Source organism: Corylus avellana, chromosome 11 (genome assembly GCF_965113065.1).
Source record: "Corylus avellana chromosome 11, dhCorAvel1.hap1.2, whole genome shotgun sequence".
In the NCBI taxonomy this organism is placed as follows: domain Eukaryota; kingdom Viridiplantae; phylum Streptophyta; class Magnoliopsida; order Fagales; family Betulaceae; genus Corylus; species Corylus avellana.
This window is the reverse complement of record NC_142500.1, coordinates 6192991-6213683: the sequence shown is the minus strand read 5'-3', so window position 1 is coordinate 6213683 and position 20693 is coordinate 6192991. Positions and strand designations below refer to the sequence as shown.

Genomic DNA, 20693 nt, shown 5'->3' with positions numbered 1-20693 from the left:
TCCAAATGCCCTTTTTCATGTTAATTAAACATTTAAGAAAATTAGCATATATATATATATATATATATATATATATTAATTATTGTTTTGAGAATGTTCGGAATTACATTTGAGAAATAGAGCTTTTAAACCAAAATAAGCTTTTCAACAAAAGCTTCATTTTTAAACTTTTACCAAAAGTGTTTTTTTTTTTTTACTATTTTTAAGTTTTTTGGACCTTTAAAAGTGCTTTTAATTTTTTTACCAAACGAATACATTTTTTTTCAAATAAACTTTTTGAGTATTAAAAGTACTTTTAAATTCCTAAAATGCAATCTCAAACATACTTGAAAGGTAATGTCAATTACCAAGCTAAGCCATGGCCCATGTAAAATATTCATGCGTGGAGAATGCGTTTGGTGACGTGTGTTGGTATGAACAAGCCGTAGAGGATTCCAGGCGAGTTATATGAAAATGTTAAATTTAGACGACTGAAAAAGCAAGGAGTCAACAAAGGTGGCTCCTCCGTCTCCTATCTCGACTGTACAAAGGTGGCTCCTCTGCCTTATCGCTTCGGTTTTTCATCCTCCACAGCCTTATCGCGTCCGATTCTTTTATCCGTGAATCCGAAGGCCTTGCCGGACCTTCAATCAGGTATGAGAGCTGTCACAGTTCCATCTTTTTGTTTAGATCAATTCCTGTTGGGCTTTAATTTTCTGTGTAAACTTTTTTTTTTTTTTTTGGTGGCTAGAACTTCTGTTGAATTGGGTATTTGTTACTAGGCTTTAATTCGTGAAATGGGATTGACTGCTTATTTTCTTGTGGGATATTTGACTAATTCTTTTTTTGTTGTGTGTAAAAGTTTGAGAAATGAGAGATGATTCTCACTGTTGAAGTTTCTGTTTCTGTCTATGTAAAAAACTAGCTACTGATCGGAAATTTAGTAAAGGGAGTTAAGTGTGATAGTAACTTTTGAGATGGTGTTTCATTTTAATTGAGTGCATATGCAGTGGCTGTTGTGCCTACTTTTTTGATTCTTTTTCGATTTGGTGAACTGGGTGGTGAAAGCTTTTGCTTGAATTGTCCAGAGATAGTCAGAGATTGAGCTTACATGTATAGAGCACTTTGAAACTAATTTAACTTACATGTACAGTATGCATTTTGAAGACTTGAAACTCATTTCTAAGTTCCTTTTTTTTTTGTTGGGGTTTTAGCTATACTGCAATTTGGTAAATTGGGTCTTGAAGTTTGGTATTGACTTTGAGAAATTGAACTTGCCTTGTTGAAGCTATTTGAAGCCTCGGGTTGAAGTTCTCAGGAGCTGTTGGACTTTCAACTCCCTGTCGGGCTTTTTCTCCATTGTCAATTTGCTGAACCTCATCGAAGCATTGGGTTGACTTTCATTATGACAGTCGAAAGATTAGAGCACTTGAGCCCTTGAAGTCAAAAGATTAAAGTACAGGCTTTGTATTTCTATCTCTCTTCCTATCCGAGTTATACATCATGGCTTTGGTGTAATTGATACGGAATCCTGGCTGAATATTTAGGTTCTGTGGGATACGGGTTTCTGTTAATGTATCTCCCTTTCTGGCCGTGCCTAGTAGTAACTAACAGAACTTAGCGATGCTTTCGTTATCATTTAGTTCTCGAAAATGGAAATCAAGTACATTATCTTGTTGAGAATGGATTTTGTGGTGTTAATTCTGTTGCTATTGGTGCAACTGCCAAGACTGTTTGCCTCTGAATTTGTCCAGACAAAGGTTTGTGGTGCTGATCGCTTAGCCTATTCATATTCTAATGGCTATGAACTGTTTTACATAAATAGGGATGCGGTTGACAAAGTTTTGTTTTGTGAGGCCCTCCACTATTATCATGCAAATGGTTGCATATTCGAGGAATACCTTGCAATTAATCACTGTGAATTGGACCTTTCATCAGGTATGCACCAATTTGAACTTTTGGTTCCAGTTTTTGGTTTAAACATGTAGTTTTAAAATCATAGTAGACTTCTACCTTTATAGAGCATTGTCAGAATTTAGAGCAAGATTCTAAGGACCTTTATCAAGTGTTACTGTTTTCGCAGCTGAATTGGTCGTTAAGATGGGAAGAAAACTTTTGCAAGTGGATGCAACAAAAAAAGCGACATTCCACCCTCCGATGAATGATCGCCATAAGCCCAAAGCTATGCCAACCCCAACAATAGTTGGCTTGGCAACAACTGGAGGTTTGGTTGTGTGTTGCATTTTTCTCTGCACCTGCTTTCAGAGGAAAAGGAAAGCAACCACCGCCCACACTGTTCTTGCTAAGGACCCACACTCAAGTGAGTACAATTTTTTAATCTAAAATGATGATTGGAAATTTTCTAACCATGAACCTCTTTGGCTAAGCTTCCGAATTATATGAAGTTTTTAATTTTGGATGACCAAAAGCAAGAGTCAATAAAAGTTTTTCTCAAACTTGTATATTTAGACTATCTACAGTGTTTTGTAATTATGGTATTATTCTCTTCATTGTTCAACCTTTGTGAGCTTGATTTGACGAATTGTTCTTGGTTTCTTCTTAACTCTATAATTGACACATGAATACTTTTGTTCTTGCAGCGGATTCGATTTCTTCTGCTGATGTAAATCCTGCTCCTGAAAAGATTCCAGCCAGTCCATATCGGTTGCCAATACCGCCTAGCCCTAGATTTTCATTGTCTCCAAAACTAACTAGACTGGGATCATTACATCTCACATTGAATCAGGTTTCCAGAGCAACCAACAATTTCTCACCATCATCACGAATTGGTGAAGGAGGCTTTGGAACTGTCTACAAGGCCCAGCTAGAAGGTGGCCTGGTGGTTGCCATTAAACGAGCGAAGAAGGTAGCTTTGGTTCCTTAAATGTTGTTGAATGTACTACTAATGCAATATCACATCTGCTGCGTGAAAATTTCAAAAGTTGATATTTAATTAGTATAATGTATGTTATGGGTAATCCAGAAGAAATTGTTTCGACCTTTGAACTATATGATGTGGTAGAATGTTAAAATCAAGATAAGGGTAGCCACTTTTTGATTAGAACTGGATAGCTTTGTGCATTTAGCAAAGGAAACATAATTGAGTGGGATAAATTTGTGCATTTACCAACTCCTTTCAATGTGAGAGATCCATGACATACAATATTATTAAACTAAAATGCAAATTCCTCTTGTGTTTTGTTTAGTAGGATATTTTGTGCTTTTAACATCCTTTCAACGTGAGAGAGCAATGACATTTAAGCAAATTATGACTGTTAGAAGCTAGTCATTTTGTGCAATAAGCTTTGACCTAACAAGAAACCATATTCTTCCCTGTTTTGTTTTCATCAAGGAATGGACTAGGCACAAACTTACTGGGTATTCTGTTTGGCTGGGTGGAACAGACTAGGGTGGTTTGAATCACACCATTGGTGGAAGCTTAAAGTATAAATAGTTGTGCCTAATGGCCAATGAAAGAGAGTGATATATTTTGCACATTGTGTCTAATAGGAATGAAATATGCTAAACTTGTACGTGGTTCAAATTTTACTGCAGAAAAAGAGGTTGCTTAAATTGTGCCCGTGTCATTTTAAGGTTAATTTGGCTTTACAATGAAATGCTGAAAGGAATTTCAGTTATCATATCATGTCATTGGTTCTATCAAGTGATTCAATATATATAATTCTGAACTATTTTCTTTGTTTTAACATGAAAATTTTGGATAGGAACTCTTTGAGAATCTGCGAAATGAATTCAGTAGTGAAATTGAACTTCTGGCCAAAATAGATCATCGGAATCTGGTGAAATTACTAGGTTATATTGACAGAGGAAATGAACGCCTTATCATCACAGAGTATGTGCCAAACGGTACTCTAAGAGAACATTTGGATGGTAAGATTACTTAATCATAAGATTGGAAAATATCTTAATCCAGATAACAACATTGATGACAACTGTTTTGTTGCTATTACTGGCAGGTCAGCGTGGAAGAATCCTGGATTTCAATCAACGACTTGAAATTGCCATCGATGTTGCTCATGGACTTACTTATCTCCATTTATATGGAGGTGAAAATTTTCCGTTTAGTTGATTTGTTTCTTTGATCATCATAACTCTGCAGACTAATCAAAGAAATAGTCCTTTTACTGGTAATGAAGATGACCAATGAAGTTTCTTGGTTCAAGTTAGAATCATGATTTCATGAAACTTCATGCGGCTTAAGCTATGTTCCTCTCTTCCTCTCCCAGACTTGCCTTTTGGGTGCATGCCTGATAACATTTGTCCAATGCATATCTTATTCCAACAAGCCTATAATTTGGGATGTGATTTACACAATTTTCGTGTGTTCATCCAACATAAATATCTTATAGCATATGTCATTTCTTTATGTTTGTGATTCTAATTGGCACCTAACCTCTTACTTATTTTTCTATAGAGAAGCAAATTATCCATCGAGACGTGAAATCATCCAATATTCTTCTCACAGAGAACATGAGAGCCAAAGTGGCCGATTTTGGATTCGCAAGGCTTGGTCCAGTGGAGTCTGATCAAACACATATTTCTACCAAAGTGAAGGGGACAGTTGGTTACCTAGATCCTGAGTACATGAAGACCTATCAACTCACCCCCAAGAGTGATGTTTACTCATTTGGTGTTTTACTTATAGAGATTCTGACAAGCCACCGTCCTGTGGATTTGAAGAGATCTGTTGAAGAGCGGGTGACACTTAGATGGGTAAGCTTATTTTCCATTCCATTTACAAGTTCTTTTATTTGGGGCAGTTGTGGCTAATTATCAAGTGATGTGGTATCTTAGCTTATTCTTAGAAGATGGGATAATCTTCAAGAGACCTGCAATGGTTTCCCAATTTGATGGAGTGAAAGTAATGGAAACCTCCTTTGTTGACACCAAAATTAGATGACCCTGTCTCGCTCTTAATTGATTCTTGATATGGCTGTAACTTAGGCGAAAATATGCTGGGTGGATATCAATCTGAAATTAACTCCAACTGTGTGCTTTGGATGTGTATAAAAGTTGTAAATTCGGGTGTTAGTGGACTTGACAAGGCCAAGTCCTGACTTCTGGGTGATTGGCTAAGAAATGATTCAAACATTTTTCAAACTCAATAATTTCACCCCTTGAGGCAACAAATTTATAGCCCGTATTTGTGGACAAGTTTCATAGGCTATATGTTATAGTCGGGATTTGACTACATTGTCATGGGTATGAGGAAGGCATGCCACGGATGGGATAAGGTGTCAAACAGTGGCTGTAAAAGGCATTGTAACCTGCGTGTTGATCTTGGCACAATATCCACCTGCATTAGGAAAGCATGCAGTAAGACATTTTGAGTTGGTGCTCAAGAGAGTACAAGAAGTGGCTCTACCATGTGCCTGTGGAGCGACGACTCAACACTCAGGGAACAGTTCGGGCATAACACTAGCAGGCTACTGGCTTAAGCATGTTGGTAGGCAGTATGTGTGCCATGCAACCGTACAAGGGTAAGGGTGTAGCCAAACAGGCCAAGGTGCGATGCAGTGGGACTTACGCATGCTGAGGGTAGCATGCTCTGCAAGGCACCCATGCAATCTCTTGGGCCCAGGCCCATCAGCTGGTCAGGGGTGTGGCACATGAAGGTGTTATTATGTGTGTTTAACACTAGATGTTCGTGCTGACCATATGCTGGATGATTGTGGGTTGACTTGTGCATGATCGGCCTTTGGTTCAATATAGCTGGTGATGCTTACTTGTAGTGGTACGCTTGAACAAGTATTGATAGAGGCCAAACCCTCCATCGTGTGTAAGGATCAAGAGCAGACATGGACAAGTTGTTAATAGTTACGCAACAGATGGGCCCATAGTTGATCCCCTCCATGAAATTATCCATAGTTGAATTAAAGTTATAAAATAAAACTGTCACTTTAATTCACTATCTCTTAATCCTTAAGTATTCGATTTGATATTTTGATTATTCTTATACTCTTGAAATCATATTTTGTTTAGTACATTTAGTTTTAGAGTTAGTACATTTAATTTTAGTACTCCTTCCTAAAACACTTTGGCTAAAGATTCCGAATAATCAACTCTCATTAAATTTATGTCAAGGGGATATTTCATGTTGATTTGATTAAATCAAAGGATTATGGATTTCATCTTGAGGAGTGGTGTTCCCACAATGCTACATGTGATCATCCAACATACCGAAATTTTGACCGTGAAAGATCTCACTCGTAAATATAAAAAAGTGACCTCTACTTCACATTTGAGTTCACATTCATCTTAGGATTTAGAGTCAATGCTATAAGCAGATGTGAGTTCAAGTTATTCATTTTCAAAGTAATTATAATAGAATAACAACTCACGTGGTCCATTCAGTGCATTGTCACTACATCAACACATCAATCAAAAGTCTCTACTTCCATGATCATGATTAATATGTTATAATCTTATCAAGTGGAATGCCCAATTTCATTACTAACTACGAACTATAGTTTATAAGTTACAAGGTTTATGGTTTAGATCTTCTAAGTAATCCGATTAACACACTTTAAATCTTATTCAATATAACTTAAGGACATGATGGAGGAGGTGCGTTGGAGGTTGAAATCTAGGGTCTTGTGGCTTAAGGAGGGTGACAAGTGCACAAAGTTTTTTTTCACAAAATGGCTAACTCCAATAGTAGAAGGAACACCATTGACTCCTTGTTGATTGATGACACAATTCTACCAACCATTCGGAGATAAGCAACCACATTGTCTAGATTTATAAGGAGTTGTTTACCGAACAATGCAATTGGAGGTCCGTGGTGGACAGTCTTTCCTTTGATTCTATTGATGAGGCTAAGTCCAGTTGGTTGGAGAGAGAGAGAGAGTTTGAGGAAAGGGAGGTGTGGGAGGTTGTGAATGCAATGAATGGTGACAAGGCACCGGGCCCTGATGGTTACTCTATGGTGTTCTTCCAAGCTTGTTGGGTTGTTCTAAAAGAGGACAACATGAAGGTCTTTTGTGAGTTTCATGCTAGAGGTAAGTTTGTGAGAAGCCTTAAATGCTAAGTTTCTCGCCCTTGTTCTGAAGATTCCAGGGGCTATCAACCCCAAGGACTTTTGCCCAATTAGTATGGTGGGTAGCATTTACAAGATTATTGCTAAGATTCTAGCGAACATGCTTAACATGGTGTTGGAGAAGATCATCTCTAAGTCAGAAAATGCATTCAACTGAGGTAGGCAAATTCTAGATCCTATTCTTATTGCCAATGAATGCCTCGATAGCAAATTGAGATCTGGAGAACCGGGGGTTATTTGTAAAATTGACTTAGAAAAAGCTTATGATCATGTTATTTGGGATTTTTTGTTGTACATGTTGAGAAGATGCGGGTTTTGGGGGAAGTGGTGCTCATGGATAGCTCATTCTATTTCCTCTGTGCAGTTCTCAATTTTGGTGAACGGCTCCCTCACAAGCTTTTTTGGCAACTCTCGTAGCTTGAGGCAAGGGACCCTTTGTCTCCTTTGTTGTTATAGTGATAGAGGCGCTGGGTAGGATGATTTCAGCTGTTGTGAGTGGAGGATTGTTGTCTAGCTTCTTTGTGGAGATAGGGGTTGATATCTTTCATCTTCTGTTTGATGATGACACCTTGATTTTCTATGGACCGGCCGACTCGAATCATCTTCGCAATTTAAAGAGCTTGTTATGTTTTGTAGCAATGTCGAGTTTGAAGACGAACTTAGCCAATTTGAAATTGGTTCCTATGGGAAATGTTGGTAATGTAGCTGGGCTTGCTTGATTTTGGGTTGTGGGGTTGCATCTCTGCCTTTGAACTCTCTTGGTGTTCCATTGGGGGCATCCTATAAGGCCAAATATGGGACGATGATGTTGAGAAGATAGAATGTTTGTTGGCTAGTTGGAAAATGTTGTATTTGTCTATAGGTGGTAGGATTACCCTTATCAAGAGCACCGTATCCAACTTACTTGCGTACTTCATGTCCCTCTTTTCTCTTACTTCGAGTGTTGGAAACCGTATTGAGAAGTTCCAACATGATTTCTACTGGGGTGGGCTAGGCGAAGAATTCAAATATCACTTGGTGAGTTGGCCCAAGGTATGTACGCCGATTTTTGAGGGAGGGTTGGAGATTAGGAACTTGTTGAGGTTCAATCATGCTCTCTTAGGTAAATGGCTTTGGCACTATAGGCTTTAGAGAGAGGTTTGATGGAGAGTGGTGGTAGACTCTAAATATGAAAGTTCATGAGGAGGGTGGTGTTCTAATGAACCTGTTAGGGCATATGGGGTGGGTTTATAGAAGAATATTAGGAGGGGTTGTGAGAAGTTTTGTAGTCACATCATATTTGAAGTGGAAGATAGCTCCAAGGTTAGATTCTGGCATGATATTTGGTATGGAAATATGGCCTTTAAAGATATCTTTACAGTTTTAATTGGTATTGCTTGTGCAAAGGATGCTCACAGTGTCATGGGTTGTCATGATGGTTTTTGTTCCCTTGAAAGAGTCCTTGGAGGAGTAAGGTTCCGTTGAGGTTGTCCTTTTTTGTGTGGTCGACGGCCCTAGGGAAGATCCTTACCATGAACAATCTCCGGAAGTGACACGTTATTTTGATTGATTAGTGTTATATGTGTAAAAGGAATTGAGAGTCCGTGGACTATCTTCTTCTTCATTTTGAGGTTGTTTGTGCCATTTGGGATATTTCTTCAATCGATTTGGGTTGTCTTGGATTATGCCTAGACAAGTAGTCGATTTGTTTGCTTGTTAGTAGATACCAGCAACACTTTATAGTGCTGCTATGTGGAAGTTGGTGCCTTTGTACCTTTTGTGGTTTTATGGAGGGAAATGAATTATAGGTGTTTTGAGAACACCATGAAAGGACTTTGAAGGAAATTAAGTCTTTATTTTTAAAATTTTGTATCTTTGGATAGCTGCCTATGTTTCTCATATGATAATTAGTTATCATGATTTTCTTGTTCTTTTTGCCCCTACTAGTTAGTTGTTTCTCTTGTATACTTCTTGTGTATATGAGGGCGCCTTATACTTATAATGTTATCTTAATTAATTATCAAAAAAATAACTTAAGGACTACATATACATATACGACGTAATATGCACTTGCTTAGAAAAAGTAAAGTAATATGCACTCTAGAAAAATAAACAACTTCATTTAATAAACCTAAATGTTATACAATAGGAATTTGGTTTTAGGGCATAAACCCTAACAACTACAGCATAGATAGTAATTGTCAAAATGATGCCTTTGCTAACAAAAGTCAAGAGACGCATGGCTGTACGACTACCCAATGGGTTAATCTTTTGACCATTGCTTCACTAAATGAAATTCTTTGGTTACTTTGTTTCTTGGTAATCCTCTCCAGCAGATTGATGTTACTGCTAGCATTTTTCAAGTATTAATTGCTCAGATCATGTGAATGTGATATTGCAGGCCTTTAATAAGTACAGTGAAGGAAGAGTGGTGGAATTAGTGGATCCTTCAATGGAAGAAGTCGTAGATGCAGAGATACTCATGAAAATATTTTCTCTGGCATTCCAGTGTGCAGCACCGGTTCGAGCTGATCGCCCGGACATGAAATCAGTTGGAGAGCATTTGTGGGCAATAAGGGCGGACTACCTCAAGAGTGCAAGGAGAGGGCAATGATCGAAGTTTCTGAGAGTCGTGTTTTGTAAATCAGTTGTGGTTTTTCTTCAGCTACCCCGTAAAACATAATTTTCTTCCTTTGAAAAAAATGTTTCTTTTCTTTCTTCTTTTTTGCTCTTGCTTTATCCTTCATTCTTGGACCTATGTTAGAATGTGTGTTATATTTCAACTTGTCATTGCAAAGCAGTGCCTTACTGTGAGGAGCATTGAAAGGAAAAAGGAAGGACATTTGCTTCTTCAACTTTCCTTTGCTGTCGTAAGAATCAATAACTAGTCTCGTGTAACACTTTGCAGGTAAAGCAGGCTTAAACAGCATTATAGACAAGGTTAGGTAGCACTATCAAAGCATCTTGTTAATATGGAGTTTTTGTGCATTTTCGATGCCGATGACGCATGCATCCTTATTTTTTGAAGTCTTTAGTATAAGGTTGGTTTTGGTTCGTGAGTTGGGAGTCTGTAGTTTGTAGATTTTGAAGTCTGTTTCAAGGTCTGTTTTCTGCAGAATTGTATGGAGTTTTTGTTTGTGGTTATAAAATGATTCTTATTCATCAAAAAAAGGTGAAACATGCATCCTAGGAAAATGCAATGTCAAACTGCTCTAAACATAACCCAGTCTATCTATAGCAACTTGAATGCAAATACACTGCACCTCACATTCAACTGTGCCCCGAAGACACGGTCGAAGCATGCCCGCCCCTTGCGCTTCTTTCACAACATGCTTCGGTCCCGAGTGTGATTTGAATTTGGATATTGATTTTTATTGTTCCATAATTAAAGTATATTTGCAGCATATTTGAATCTTTGTGAAACAAACGACAGTGATCAAGCCACGAATCGATGGAATGAATTGGTGACCAATGCATCTTTTGTTTACCAAACATTGAGCATTGTTTGTGTATGGATGGACGACCACCAACTCCTCCACTAATCTGTGCACTAATCTTTAAGATACATCTTTTATTTTATCCTAATCTATCTTATTTTATTTTAAATTTCCATAAAAATTTTAATAAAGTAATTAAAGTATGGATATGTAATACTTCGGTCCCATATTGGGAAAATGAGGTTTAATCCACATAAAGTTGATAGTTTATAAAGATAGCCATGAATGCTAAGTTTCACATTTCTTAGTTACTAGTTAAAACTGTGTTTTATAATGAATTTTAAGAAAGTGCTCCAAATTGACTGGTCTTTTTAGGTTTATAGTGCATGTATGTTTAGCACTTTTGAAATACTTCAAAAAATGAGTCTATTATTTAGAATTGTAAATGACTCCGATTTATAGAGTCCAATGTTGGACACTAGGTAAATCATTTTTGTTGGGCACAAGATCACCCTCATTAACAGGTGGAGTTCACATGAAAGTTTCAACAAGAAAAAATTATATACACAACCATCCTCTTTGTGGTAGCCACCAAATGGAAATTTCCATTTTGATAAGATGATAATGGTACTAATTGGAAATATTTTTGAAAACTACTCTCTCTCTCAAACCCAATTCCTCCCTTCTGAACTCCCCATCAATGAAGCAAACAGGAGGAGGGAGAAGCAGCCCTCTACCACTGCCTCTTCATCTCTGCCACGCATGCGCCCCTCCACGGACCTCTCCACCTCAGATCCATCATGAGTAGCCACTAGCCAGCTTCTCCATATGCGCCTCCCTCTCCACCAATGCATGTGGTACATGCGCTGTCCCGTGCGATGGTGTCCTGTTCCAACTCTTCCATCCAAGAGCCCATCTACATCTCCTTCCGTAATAAAGCAGGAATGGTTTTCTCTTTTGTCCAAAGCTTTTACCCATGTGACGGGAGGTTGCCCCTCTTTTTTTAATTATTTTATTTTATTTTATACTTTTTAATGCAAGGGTAAAACTATAATTTTTGACAAAAAAAATTTATTTATATTTTATGGTATGGCCAAACTCCATCATTTTTTTAGACAATATATATATATATATATATATATATATATATATTTTGGGTAAAGTCCACTTAACCCTTTTAAACTGTCACTACAATGATAATTTACCACCCAAACTATTAAAACAATGATAATGTACCCCCAATGCTAGTAAAATGACGAAATTACCTCTATAAAATTTTCAATAAGACAAAAATACCCTTAAAATTTGAAAAATAAAAATAAATTTTAGTATTTTAGTTTTTTTTTGGGTAAGGGTAATTTTGTTATTTTGTTAAAATTAGGGGTACATTATCATTGTTTTGATAGTTTGGGGGGGGTAAATTGTCGTAATTTATAATTTAAGGGGTAGATTGTCATTAGGGTAGTAGTTTAAAGGGATTAAATGAATTTTACCTTTTATTTTTTTTTTATTTTTTTTTTAACTTTCCTTTTCTGAGCAATTTTGGTGCTGGCAATATAAAAGTAGTAGTAGCTTAGCTCATCCCTATCGTATCTGAATTATACACGTGGTGCACAACCAACCCTTCCCCTCTAAACCCATAAAAACATAAAACAAAAAACACAGAGAAAAACAAAATCCTTTTCATATCAGTCTTATCGCATCGGTTCGTCCCCTCAACCGCAACCTCGTCCGCTCTTCGTTTTCGCCGAGGTACACGCGCCCCAAGTTGAATTCGGATCAAGAATCGGGTCAGTCACGAATCCGAATGCCTTCCCGGAGCTTCAATCAGGGTATGAGAGCTGTCACAGTTCGATCTTTTTATTCAAATAATTTTTCTTTGGGCTCTGATTAGTTGCTTCCGCTTCACTCTTCCGTCGCTATTACTGTTTCCATATTCCATTTTCTGCTTCTCCGAGTATGACTTCTGGTCCCTCAAGCTGCTACTATCCAATTCAGGGTTGTTAGCTTCGAGTGGATTTTGTTATTTTAGGTAAACCTTTACCCGAAATTTTAATTTTCTCTATAATTTTTCTTTTTTTCTTTTTTTTTTTCACTTTTGTATGTAGCTAGAAATTATTTCAAATTGGGTTTTTTTTTTTTTTTTTTTTTTTTTTTTTTGGATGAATAAAATTAGGTATTTGTTACTAGGCAATGGGATTGACTGCTTGTTTTCTTTTGGGATATTTTACTAATATTTTTTGTTATGTGCAAAACTTTGAGAAATGAGAGATGATGTTACGATCATTGTGTCCCACATGAGTTAAGTCTAATCTTAATAATGTGTATATAGGCTCTTGAACACCATCCCTTACAAACCAATTTTTAAGGGTGAGTTCTACCCAGGTTTGGATCATTTGGTATTAAAACCAAACGCCACGTCACAGATTCGAATCACGGAAGGGCGACCTATAGGTTAGATTAAAATACTAATAAGTGAGTAGAGCCCCAAAAGAGAAAGTGCTACCATCGGATTAGTGTCAATAGAGTGGGCCGTAGTAGACGTCGTCTGCCGAAGCGCGGTGGTATGTTACAATTCTTGTGTCCCACATGGGTTAAGTCTAATTGTATATAAGTTATTAGGCTGGCCCCCTCCCCTTACAAGCCGGTTTTTATGGATGAGTTCTATCCAAAGTTTGTACGAGATGATTTTCACTATTTTAGTTTCTGTTTCAAACTCTATAAGAAACTAGCTGCTGATTGGAATTTTTTTGTTGGGGTTGAAGTTGTGCTATTTGTCTGTCCAATACGTGAATGAAAAAAGTTTAACTAGAGGTTTAATGATTTGTTGTTCCTATTGAAACTAAAATGGTTAAAAGATTTACTTGTTTGATTGGATAAAATCATGCTTTCAGTTGATTTGTGATTGATAATGTATCTATCACGAAATCTTACCATTTAATTTCTCGAACTTCTTAATATTAGTTCTTAAAAACTTGATGTCGTGCTCCTTATCCTCTTCACCATGCTCCATGAAGATTTTGAATGATGGACCACCTTAGTTAAGCTTGATTTCTTTTTTTCTTTTTTTCTTTTTTCTTTTCTTTCTTTTTTTCTTGTTTATGTTAGCGATTGAAGTTATGGTAGTTATTTGTGAACTTTTGTGCAGGTAAAATGAAGAGTATTAGGGATTGGGTTTTTTCTCAATTAGTGTCCAATTCATTGGTCTCATCTAGACCATTGTCAGGAAGTGACAGTTATTTTAATGAGAGACTTCTGGATGAGGAAGTTGACAGCCAAGGTATTACCTTGTTTCTATCCCTTTTAGCATATGTTCTAGTATTGAGTTTTTATTTAGAGTTATTGTAGATATATGCACACCGTCCATGTCTGCCATTCTATTTATAGTGGAAGAAAAGGAAAAAAATATTAAATCTTTTGTTAAAACTTGATGCGTTACTTAGCCTCCCCCACCTCTCACTTTCTCGTGTCCACAATAGTTTGTGATTTAAACTTGGGATGGTAGATAGACACTTCATTTGTGATGGCAAGGATGGAGAGAGTACATCTCAATGCTTAAATATAGCACTACTTGGATCTCATAGTGGTTCAATTAGCTAAGAATACCCTTGCATCTTCTTGGAAAGTGGCTGTAAAGATACATTTTGGAGATTATCATTGGGAGGACGTGTCACAAGAAATAATGGGAGAATGAAGGTTGTAAAAGTTCCTTGACAATAAATTTTTAAAGGGACTTATCAACATAATGGGGGGCTTAGCCTTTGGTTGTCTAAAACATTTTGAAGAAAAGGTGAAGCACTGCAATGGGAAAGGAAATTCACTTAACAATCTAGTTGTGTTTTCAACATGAAAATTTTTCTTTGACTATAACCCCAATGGATAGCACAATCAGTTGTGGATCATGCCTCATAAAGCGGAGATCACTAGTTTGAATCTCTCCTTCCCCCTTCCATTGCGCCAATTACTTATATATTAAAAATAAATAAAAAATCTTTGACTGTAATAGTTTAGTTCTAAGTGATGGACTAACCATTCTGAGCTAATCTTGGTGAGTTGTAGTAAACGGTTTAACCAAATTGGGTCTACCAGAATTTTCAGTAAAAATGAAATCATAAGTTCATATCCTGGCTTTAGACATCCTTTTAATGAAATGTTGACAATCCAGTTGCAAGGTTTTTGAATATTTGCTTCCAACGCTGGAAACCAATTCCAAATTTTAGACTCGATATTGATGCATTTTATCATTGTCTTGTCACTTGTTAGGTTCAGCTGATACAGCCAGTATGGTAGCATCCCCAGTCCTTCCTGATGCATCACACGCTAGCCATGGTAATCAGGAAAATCAGTATAATCCTTCCATGCAGCAGGCTTCTGTTGAAGACTCCTATCGGTTCTCTCATACCTCTGATAAGCAAAAAATGGATCCACTGGCGAAGATTGAGGATCTCCAAGTTAAGTTCTTGCGCCTTCTCCGACGCCTTGGGCAGTCACAGGAGAATCTTCTGGTTGCAAAGGTTTTGTATAGGATACACCTAGCAAGCTTGATAAGAGCAGGGGAATCCGACTTGAAAAGAGTTAACCTTGTAAGCAATAGAGCCAAAGCAATTGCAGCAGAGCAAGAGTCAGCTGGCCTGCCTGAATTGGATTTCCCATTTAGAATACTTGTCCTGGGGAAAACAGGGGTTGGCAAGAGTGCTACCATAAACTCTATATTTGATCAAACGAAAACCATGACTGATGCATTTCAACCAGCCACTGATCAGATCCGAGAGGTTGTGGGAACTGTTAATGGAATTAGAATTACGGTAATCGATACCCCTGGTCTCCTGCCTTCCTCTTCCAGTAATGTGAGAAGAAATAAGAACATTATGCTATCTGTGAAGAGATTCATAAAAAGATCACCACCAGATATTGTTTTGTACTTTGAACGCCTCGATGTCATCAACATGGGCTATAGTGATTTCCCTCTTTTGAAGCTTATAACTGAAGTTTTTGGTACTGCAATATGGTTCAACACCATCATTGTAATGACTCACTCTTCCTCGGCTCTTCCTGAAGGACCTAGCGGTTATACTGTCAACTATGAGTCACATGTGACCCAATGTACAGATTTAGTGCAGCACCATATACAGCAGGCAGTGTCCGACTCAAGACTTGAAAACCCTGTAGTATTGGTTGAGAACCATCCTCAATGTAAGAAAAACACTATGGGCGAAAAAGTACTTCCAAATGGACAGGTTTGGAAATCTCAGTTCATGTTATTGTGCATTTGTACTAAAGTTCTTGGTGATGTCAATTCCCTATTGAAGTTTCAAGACAGCATTGAACTGGGATCATTGAGTAGTACCCGGCTGCCTTCTCTGCCTCATCTCCTCTCATCTTTTCTGCGGCATCGCTCTATATCAAATCCAAATGGAATGGATGATGAAATTGATGAGAATTTACTTTTAGATGCAGAGGATGAAGATGACTATGATCAATTACCTCCAATCCGTATCCTGACAAAATCTCAGTTTGAGAGATTGACAAACTTACAGAAAAAAGACTATCTTGATGAGCTGGATTACCGGGAAATACTTTATCTGAAGAAACAGTTGAAGGAAGAGTATCAGAGGCGGAGGGAGAATAGGCTTGCCAAAATGGAAAACTTAGTGAATGACGATAGTTCTGATAGCCAGCTGGTGCCTCCAGAGGCTGTTTTGTTGCCAGATATGGCAGTTCCCCCAAGTTTTGACTCAGATTGTCCTGTACATAGATACCGGTGCCTTGTTACAAGTGACCAGTGGACTGTGAGACCTGTTCTTGATCCCCATGGATTGGATCATGATGTAGGCTTCGATGGAATAAGCCTCGAAACAGCTGTGGAAATAAACAGGAATGTCTTTGCCTCTGTCACAGGACAGATGAGCAAAGACAAGCAGGATTTCAGTATCCAGGCAGAGTGTGCTGCTGCTTACACAGATTCCAGTGGACCTACTTATGCTGTTGCTCTTGATGTTCAATCTTCCGGTAAAGATATGATCTATACAGTTCATAGCAACACAAAGCTGAGGAGCCTAAAGCACAACATTGCTGACTGTGGACTTTCTTTGACATCTTTCAGAGACAAGTATTATGTTGGTGCCAAGCTTGAAGATACCATAGTAATTGGGAAGAGATTGAAGTTTGTGGTTAATGCTGGGCGAATGGGGGGTCCTGGACAAGTGGCACATGGTGGGAGTTTTGAAGCTACTTTAAGAGGGAGTGACTACCCAGTGAGAAATGATAAAGTCAGTCTGACAATGACACTACTTTCCTTCGACAAAGAAACGGTTCTGGGTGGAACTTTACAGTCTGAATTCCGGCTGAGCAGAAGCTTGAGTGTGTCTGTCAATGCCAATCTAAATAGTCGCAAAATGGGACAGATTTGCATAAAAACAAGTAGCTCTGAGCATTTGCAGATTGCTCTGGTTGCAGGTTTTACCATTTTCAAGGCTCTATTGCGTAGAAAGGCAACTGAAAGTAGAGGGAGGGAAGCTTTGGAGAGTGGATAAGTTTCTGTTGCCGTTTTGATGCTGGATTTATTTTTTCTTCTCTTGAGAGAATTCTGTAGCAGCAAAGCAATCTATATCATATTGATCTTTTACCAATAAGGAGGAGAATTCAAAGGAATGGATTTTTCAAAGAGGTTTTTCGCTATATTTTCCTTTTGTGTAAGATGCCTACTTTGGAAGTATGGCAAGGAAATCTAGCAAGCCATGACTATTTTTGCCATATAAACCAAGGATCTCAACTTCATATCACTGCGAGGATACAGTCAAGCTGATAGGTTTGCCACTGAGGTCTGAATTCAACTAAATTGAGCTGATAACTGTACAGAAAAACATCGAAAATGATTTTTTGTTTTTGGTAGAATGAGTCCAAGTAGGAGTTAAATATTGTTGAAAATTTTGAAATCTTGTTTGAGCTCATTATCTCTTTGTTGATTGCCAATGTACGTTGATAACTTCTAATCTGCTAGACCATATGGCCTATATGATTAGATCATCTTAATGGTGGAAAAGATTAGATGGGTTTGATCATATGATTGAGGAAGTCTTGCAGACAATTGAGGATGAAGAGAATCATCTAATGGGTAGAGGAAGGAGACGCAGTTGGTGCGGAGCTTATCATGGTGTCTCTGAACCAAAAATTCAAGTAGAAAGTAAAAAAGAGAACTGTAGTTCTTTTTATACAACTTTTTTAAAAATCAGTCATTAAATTTGTAGGATCGTGGCGAATGGCTGCTATTTGTCGCTCTCCCGTCTCACTTGCAATCATTCTACTAGACCCTTGATTCATCATGAAATGAAAGGTATTTCAAAAACAAGTTCCACTATGATAAAGAAAGCTCTAGCTTTGGAGAGAGCTTTTGAGAGACGTACCCAACTTGTGGAAGCCACCTGGATCCTCCGCCACCTGATATGCCCCATTGATTTCTTTGCTGGTCATATTATGTAGGATTCCACAAAATAGTAACATCATGAAAGGGACCACTATAGACGAGTTCCGTCAAATATGCAAGTTTCAGAATTTGCTTGATATATGTTTTTACTTTCTGCCATTATTTTTTGTATTTGTATTTGAAGTTTGTCTTAGTTTTAGGGCACCACAAGAAGATGGTGAAAGCTTGTTTTGGGCACCCTGTGTCACCCTTTGGTTCTAAAGGGACTACAATATCAAGGAGTCCACTCTACAGTCTACACCTAGGTGTTGGGGGCTGGGTGGCCGAACCCCTTTTTGTATTTGTTTTTAATCTTTTTAATTTTTAGTTCTAAGAGTATTTAGCTCAATTTAGTTTCTAAACTAGTGGTACTTTTGTCATTTCATGTTAAAAATGAAATGTGTGCCTTTTCGTTAAATCATTTAACGATATGAAGGGTTCTTTTGCCAATGATTGGTGGTCGAGAGAGGTTAAGTATGATAAGTGACCGTTCATGAGACAATGTGTAAATGATCAGTCGTTTTACTATTATGATAAGTAAAAATAACTAGTGATTGAGGGGCATTGAGTGTAATTAACAATAAAATTTGTGTTGTTTATCTTTGTTTTCCCTTCTCAAAACGAAAAGAATAACAAACAATTAAAAGCAAAAGCACAAAAATGCCTTTCAAAACACATTGATAAACATAAGCATGTTCTCTAGGCCAAAAAGCATATCCCAAGAAATGATTCCCCCATAAATTCTCAGTCATAATTTTTCTTCTTTAAGCTTTCTCCCTTCCCAAACTATTAACATTGCAAGAAAATCCTTCTCAGAAAATACTAATCTCTTTTTTTCCTTGGTTGATAAATAAAATATAATATTATACAAATAAGTGTATTCACCCAAAATGCCTTGGTGATCCCCCCCACCCCAACTTTTGTTTGTTTGTTTATTTACTGGAAGGGTAGCAATTAATTATATCAGTAATTCAACTGACTCAATAATTTCTTTACACCAACCGCAAAATACATACATAACTACAAAAAGAAAAAGAAAAAGGAAAAATCTTTTCATTTCACAACCTAATTTGTCTACAATGGAATGTTCAAGGCGAAGACCCCCACAAAACCTCAGCAATAATGGTGGCAGCTTCAGCATCAGAGGCACAGGCCTCCCTCACTCTGACCAATATCTCCTGCTTGAAAGCTCTCCTCTCTCTCTGCCTCAGCCCCTCCCCGACCTCCAGCTGCACTGCAAACCTCGCCACACAGCTCGCAAATGGATGCCTCTCCAAGAACCTCCTCTCCCTGCTCCCCCTCTTCCCCTCAACCCCACCAACACCGACACCAACCTCTTCATTCTCTCCGCCATTGCTACTTCCGTACCTTCCCATATCGATCAAAGCCCCGCCCAGCTCTGATCTCTGCAGCTCCACCAGCTTCCTTATCAACCCCTCTCTGAGCATTGCTTCAATGGCTTCTTTCCGCCCGAAATACCCAATTTCTAGCACGCAATCCATGGCCAAGACCTGCAATTCCAGGTCTTGAAAATCCAAGAAGTTTATGATTTTGGGTATTCCCCCATGGGACTCAATCTCGTCGACGAGCGGAGACTTCATGGATCTTATTAAAGAACAGAGGACTTTTATGGATGCAGAGGAAGCCATCGTTATTAGCGAACCGATTGTTCGACCCATGAGTACTTGACCCACGAAAACGTCCTTGTTGAATCTGATCAATTCGGTTATGCAGAAAGCGCAACGCTCGCGTATTCGCTTTGGGGAATTTGGGTTGCAGAGAATCGACTCGAGCAAGGAGAAGAGCTTGGATTTGAGGACGAGATCTTGCAACTCGTGGTTGAAGCCTTGGGAGAGTCGGTCCTCGAACTGTGTGAGGAGATTGATCAACTCGTCCTCATTGTTGAAGGGTTGTTTCTGGCAGTCGCGCAGGACGCCGGTCAAGGTCTCGATGCTCTCGCGGTCGATCCAGGCTTGGATTTCGGACTCGATGGAGGCGGCGACGCGGGAGATGGAGTGGGTGGAGGCTCGCCGAGCGAGGAAGGATTTGAGGGTGTGGTGACCGTGGGATTTGTGGAGGGTGTCGACGAGGGCCTTGAGGTCGGAGAGGTGTTGGGAGAGGGCGGAGAGGTTTGGGTCCTTGGAGAGGATGGTGTCGGACTCGGTCTCCAGCTCGAGCAGAGCGTTAATGGCGGAGGACGAGTTCAACTCGGACGACTTGGGACTCGGGTGTGCTTGTAACTGGTGCGAAGCTTGTTTTAGAGCTTCCAGGACTCTGAGGACTCGTGGGCTATCGTCCTTTGCTGATGGGTCTTCCATGGCCGATAGAAGCTTTGAGAGAAAGAAAAGGTTTTCTAGAGAGTTATACTCGGAAATGAGCTCAACTGCCAGTCGTTGTTTGTATATTTTAATGTGCCAAACACTTGCGAGAGAGACACTTGGATTCTGAACTTTTTGTTTGTTTGTATTCTCTAATTACATTAATTGGCGTGCTAAAAAAACAAAAAAAAAAAAACCTCATTTTAGGGAGGAACTTTCCTTGAAAAAGGTCGGTTTGGAATGACCAAAAATACTCTAATGCTTAAGTCAATTAAGATGCTCTTTGAGAGAGCAAAGAGAACCTGTCATTCATGCTCTTGCTACTTAAGGTTTTAGGAACTCTTGTAACGTAAAAATCGCCTCTTGAGAATAGTAGGGACATTTGCCTGGTGTGAGTATGCAGATGCAGGCAGTTGAGCGAACCGACAATGGGGAAATCAATTGTAGAGCATTGTATC

The 20693-nt window shown here is 38.5% G+C and overlaps 3 protein-coding genes across 4 annotated transcripts; 2 read left to right on the top strand and 1 right to left on the bottom strand.

The window, feature by feature from the left end:
* Window positions 1-458: 458 nt before the first annotated feature.
* On the top strand, window positions 459-9877 carry CRCK3 (calmodulin-binding receptor-like cytoplasmic kinase 3). Its single transcript, XM_059575815.2, has 8 exons — window positions 459-633; window positions 1268-1917; window positions 2063-2299; window positions 2580-2845; window positions 3705-3870; window positions 3957-4046; window positions 4415-4713; window positions 9420-9877. Exons 2-8 carry the CDS (start codon window positions 1632-1634, stop codon window positions 9630-9632), a joined length of 1557 nt encoding a protein of 518 aa, XP_059431798.2. The 5' UTR covers window positions 459-633; window positions 1268-1631; the 3' UTR covers window positions 9633-9877.
* Window positions 9878-12133: 2256 nt separating this feature from the next.
* Window positions 12134-17409, top strand: TOC90 (Avirulence induced gene (AIG1) family protein). Of its 2 annotated transcripts, none has more exons than XM_059576369.2 (3): window positions 12134-12287; window positions 13604-13735; window positions 14719-17409. In XM_059576369.2, the coding sequence occupies exons 1-3, from the start codon at window positions 12263-12265 to the stop codon at window positions 16986-16988; spliced, it is 2427 nt and encodes an 808-aa protein (XP_059432352.2). In that variant the 5' UTR covers window positions 12134-12262; the 3' UTR covers window positions 16989-17409. The 2 variants fall into 2 exon arrangements, with proteins under 2 accessions (XP_059432352.2, XP_059432353.2); XM_059576370.2 differs by having other exon boundaries at window positions 12134-12487.
* A 1458-nt stretch (window positions 17410-18867) lies between these two features.
* On the bottom strand, window positions 18868-20408 carry LOC148583038 (uncharacterized). Its single transcript, XM_088511908.1, has one exon. The coding sequence runs from the start codon at window positions 20233-20235 to the stop codon at window positions 19006-19008; it is 1230 nt and encodes a 409-aa protein (XP_088368034.1). The 5' UTR covers window positions 20236-20408; the 3' UTR covers window positions 18868-19005.
* Window positions 20409-20693: the final 285 nt, after the last annotated feature.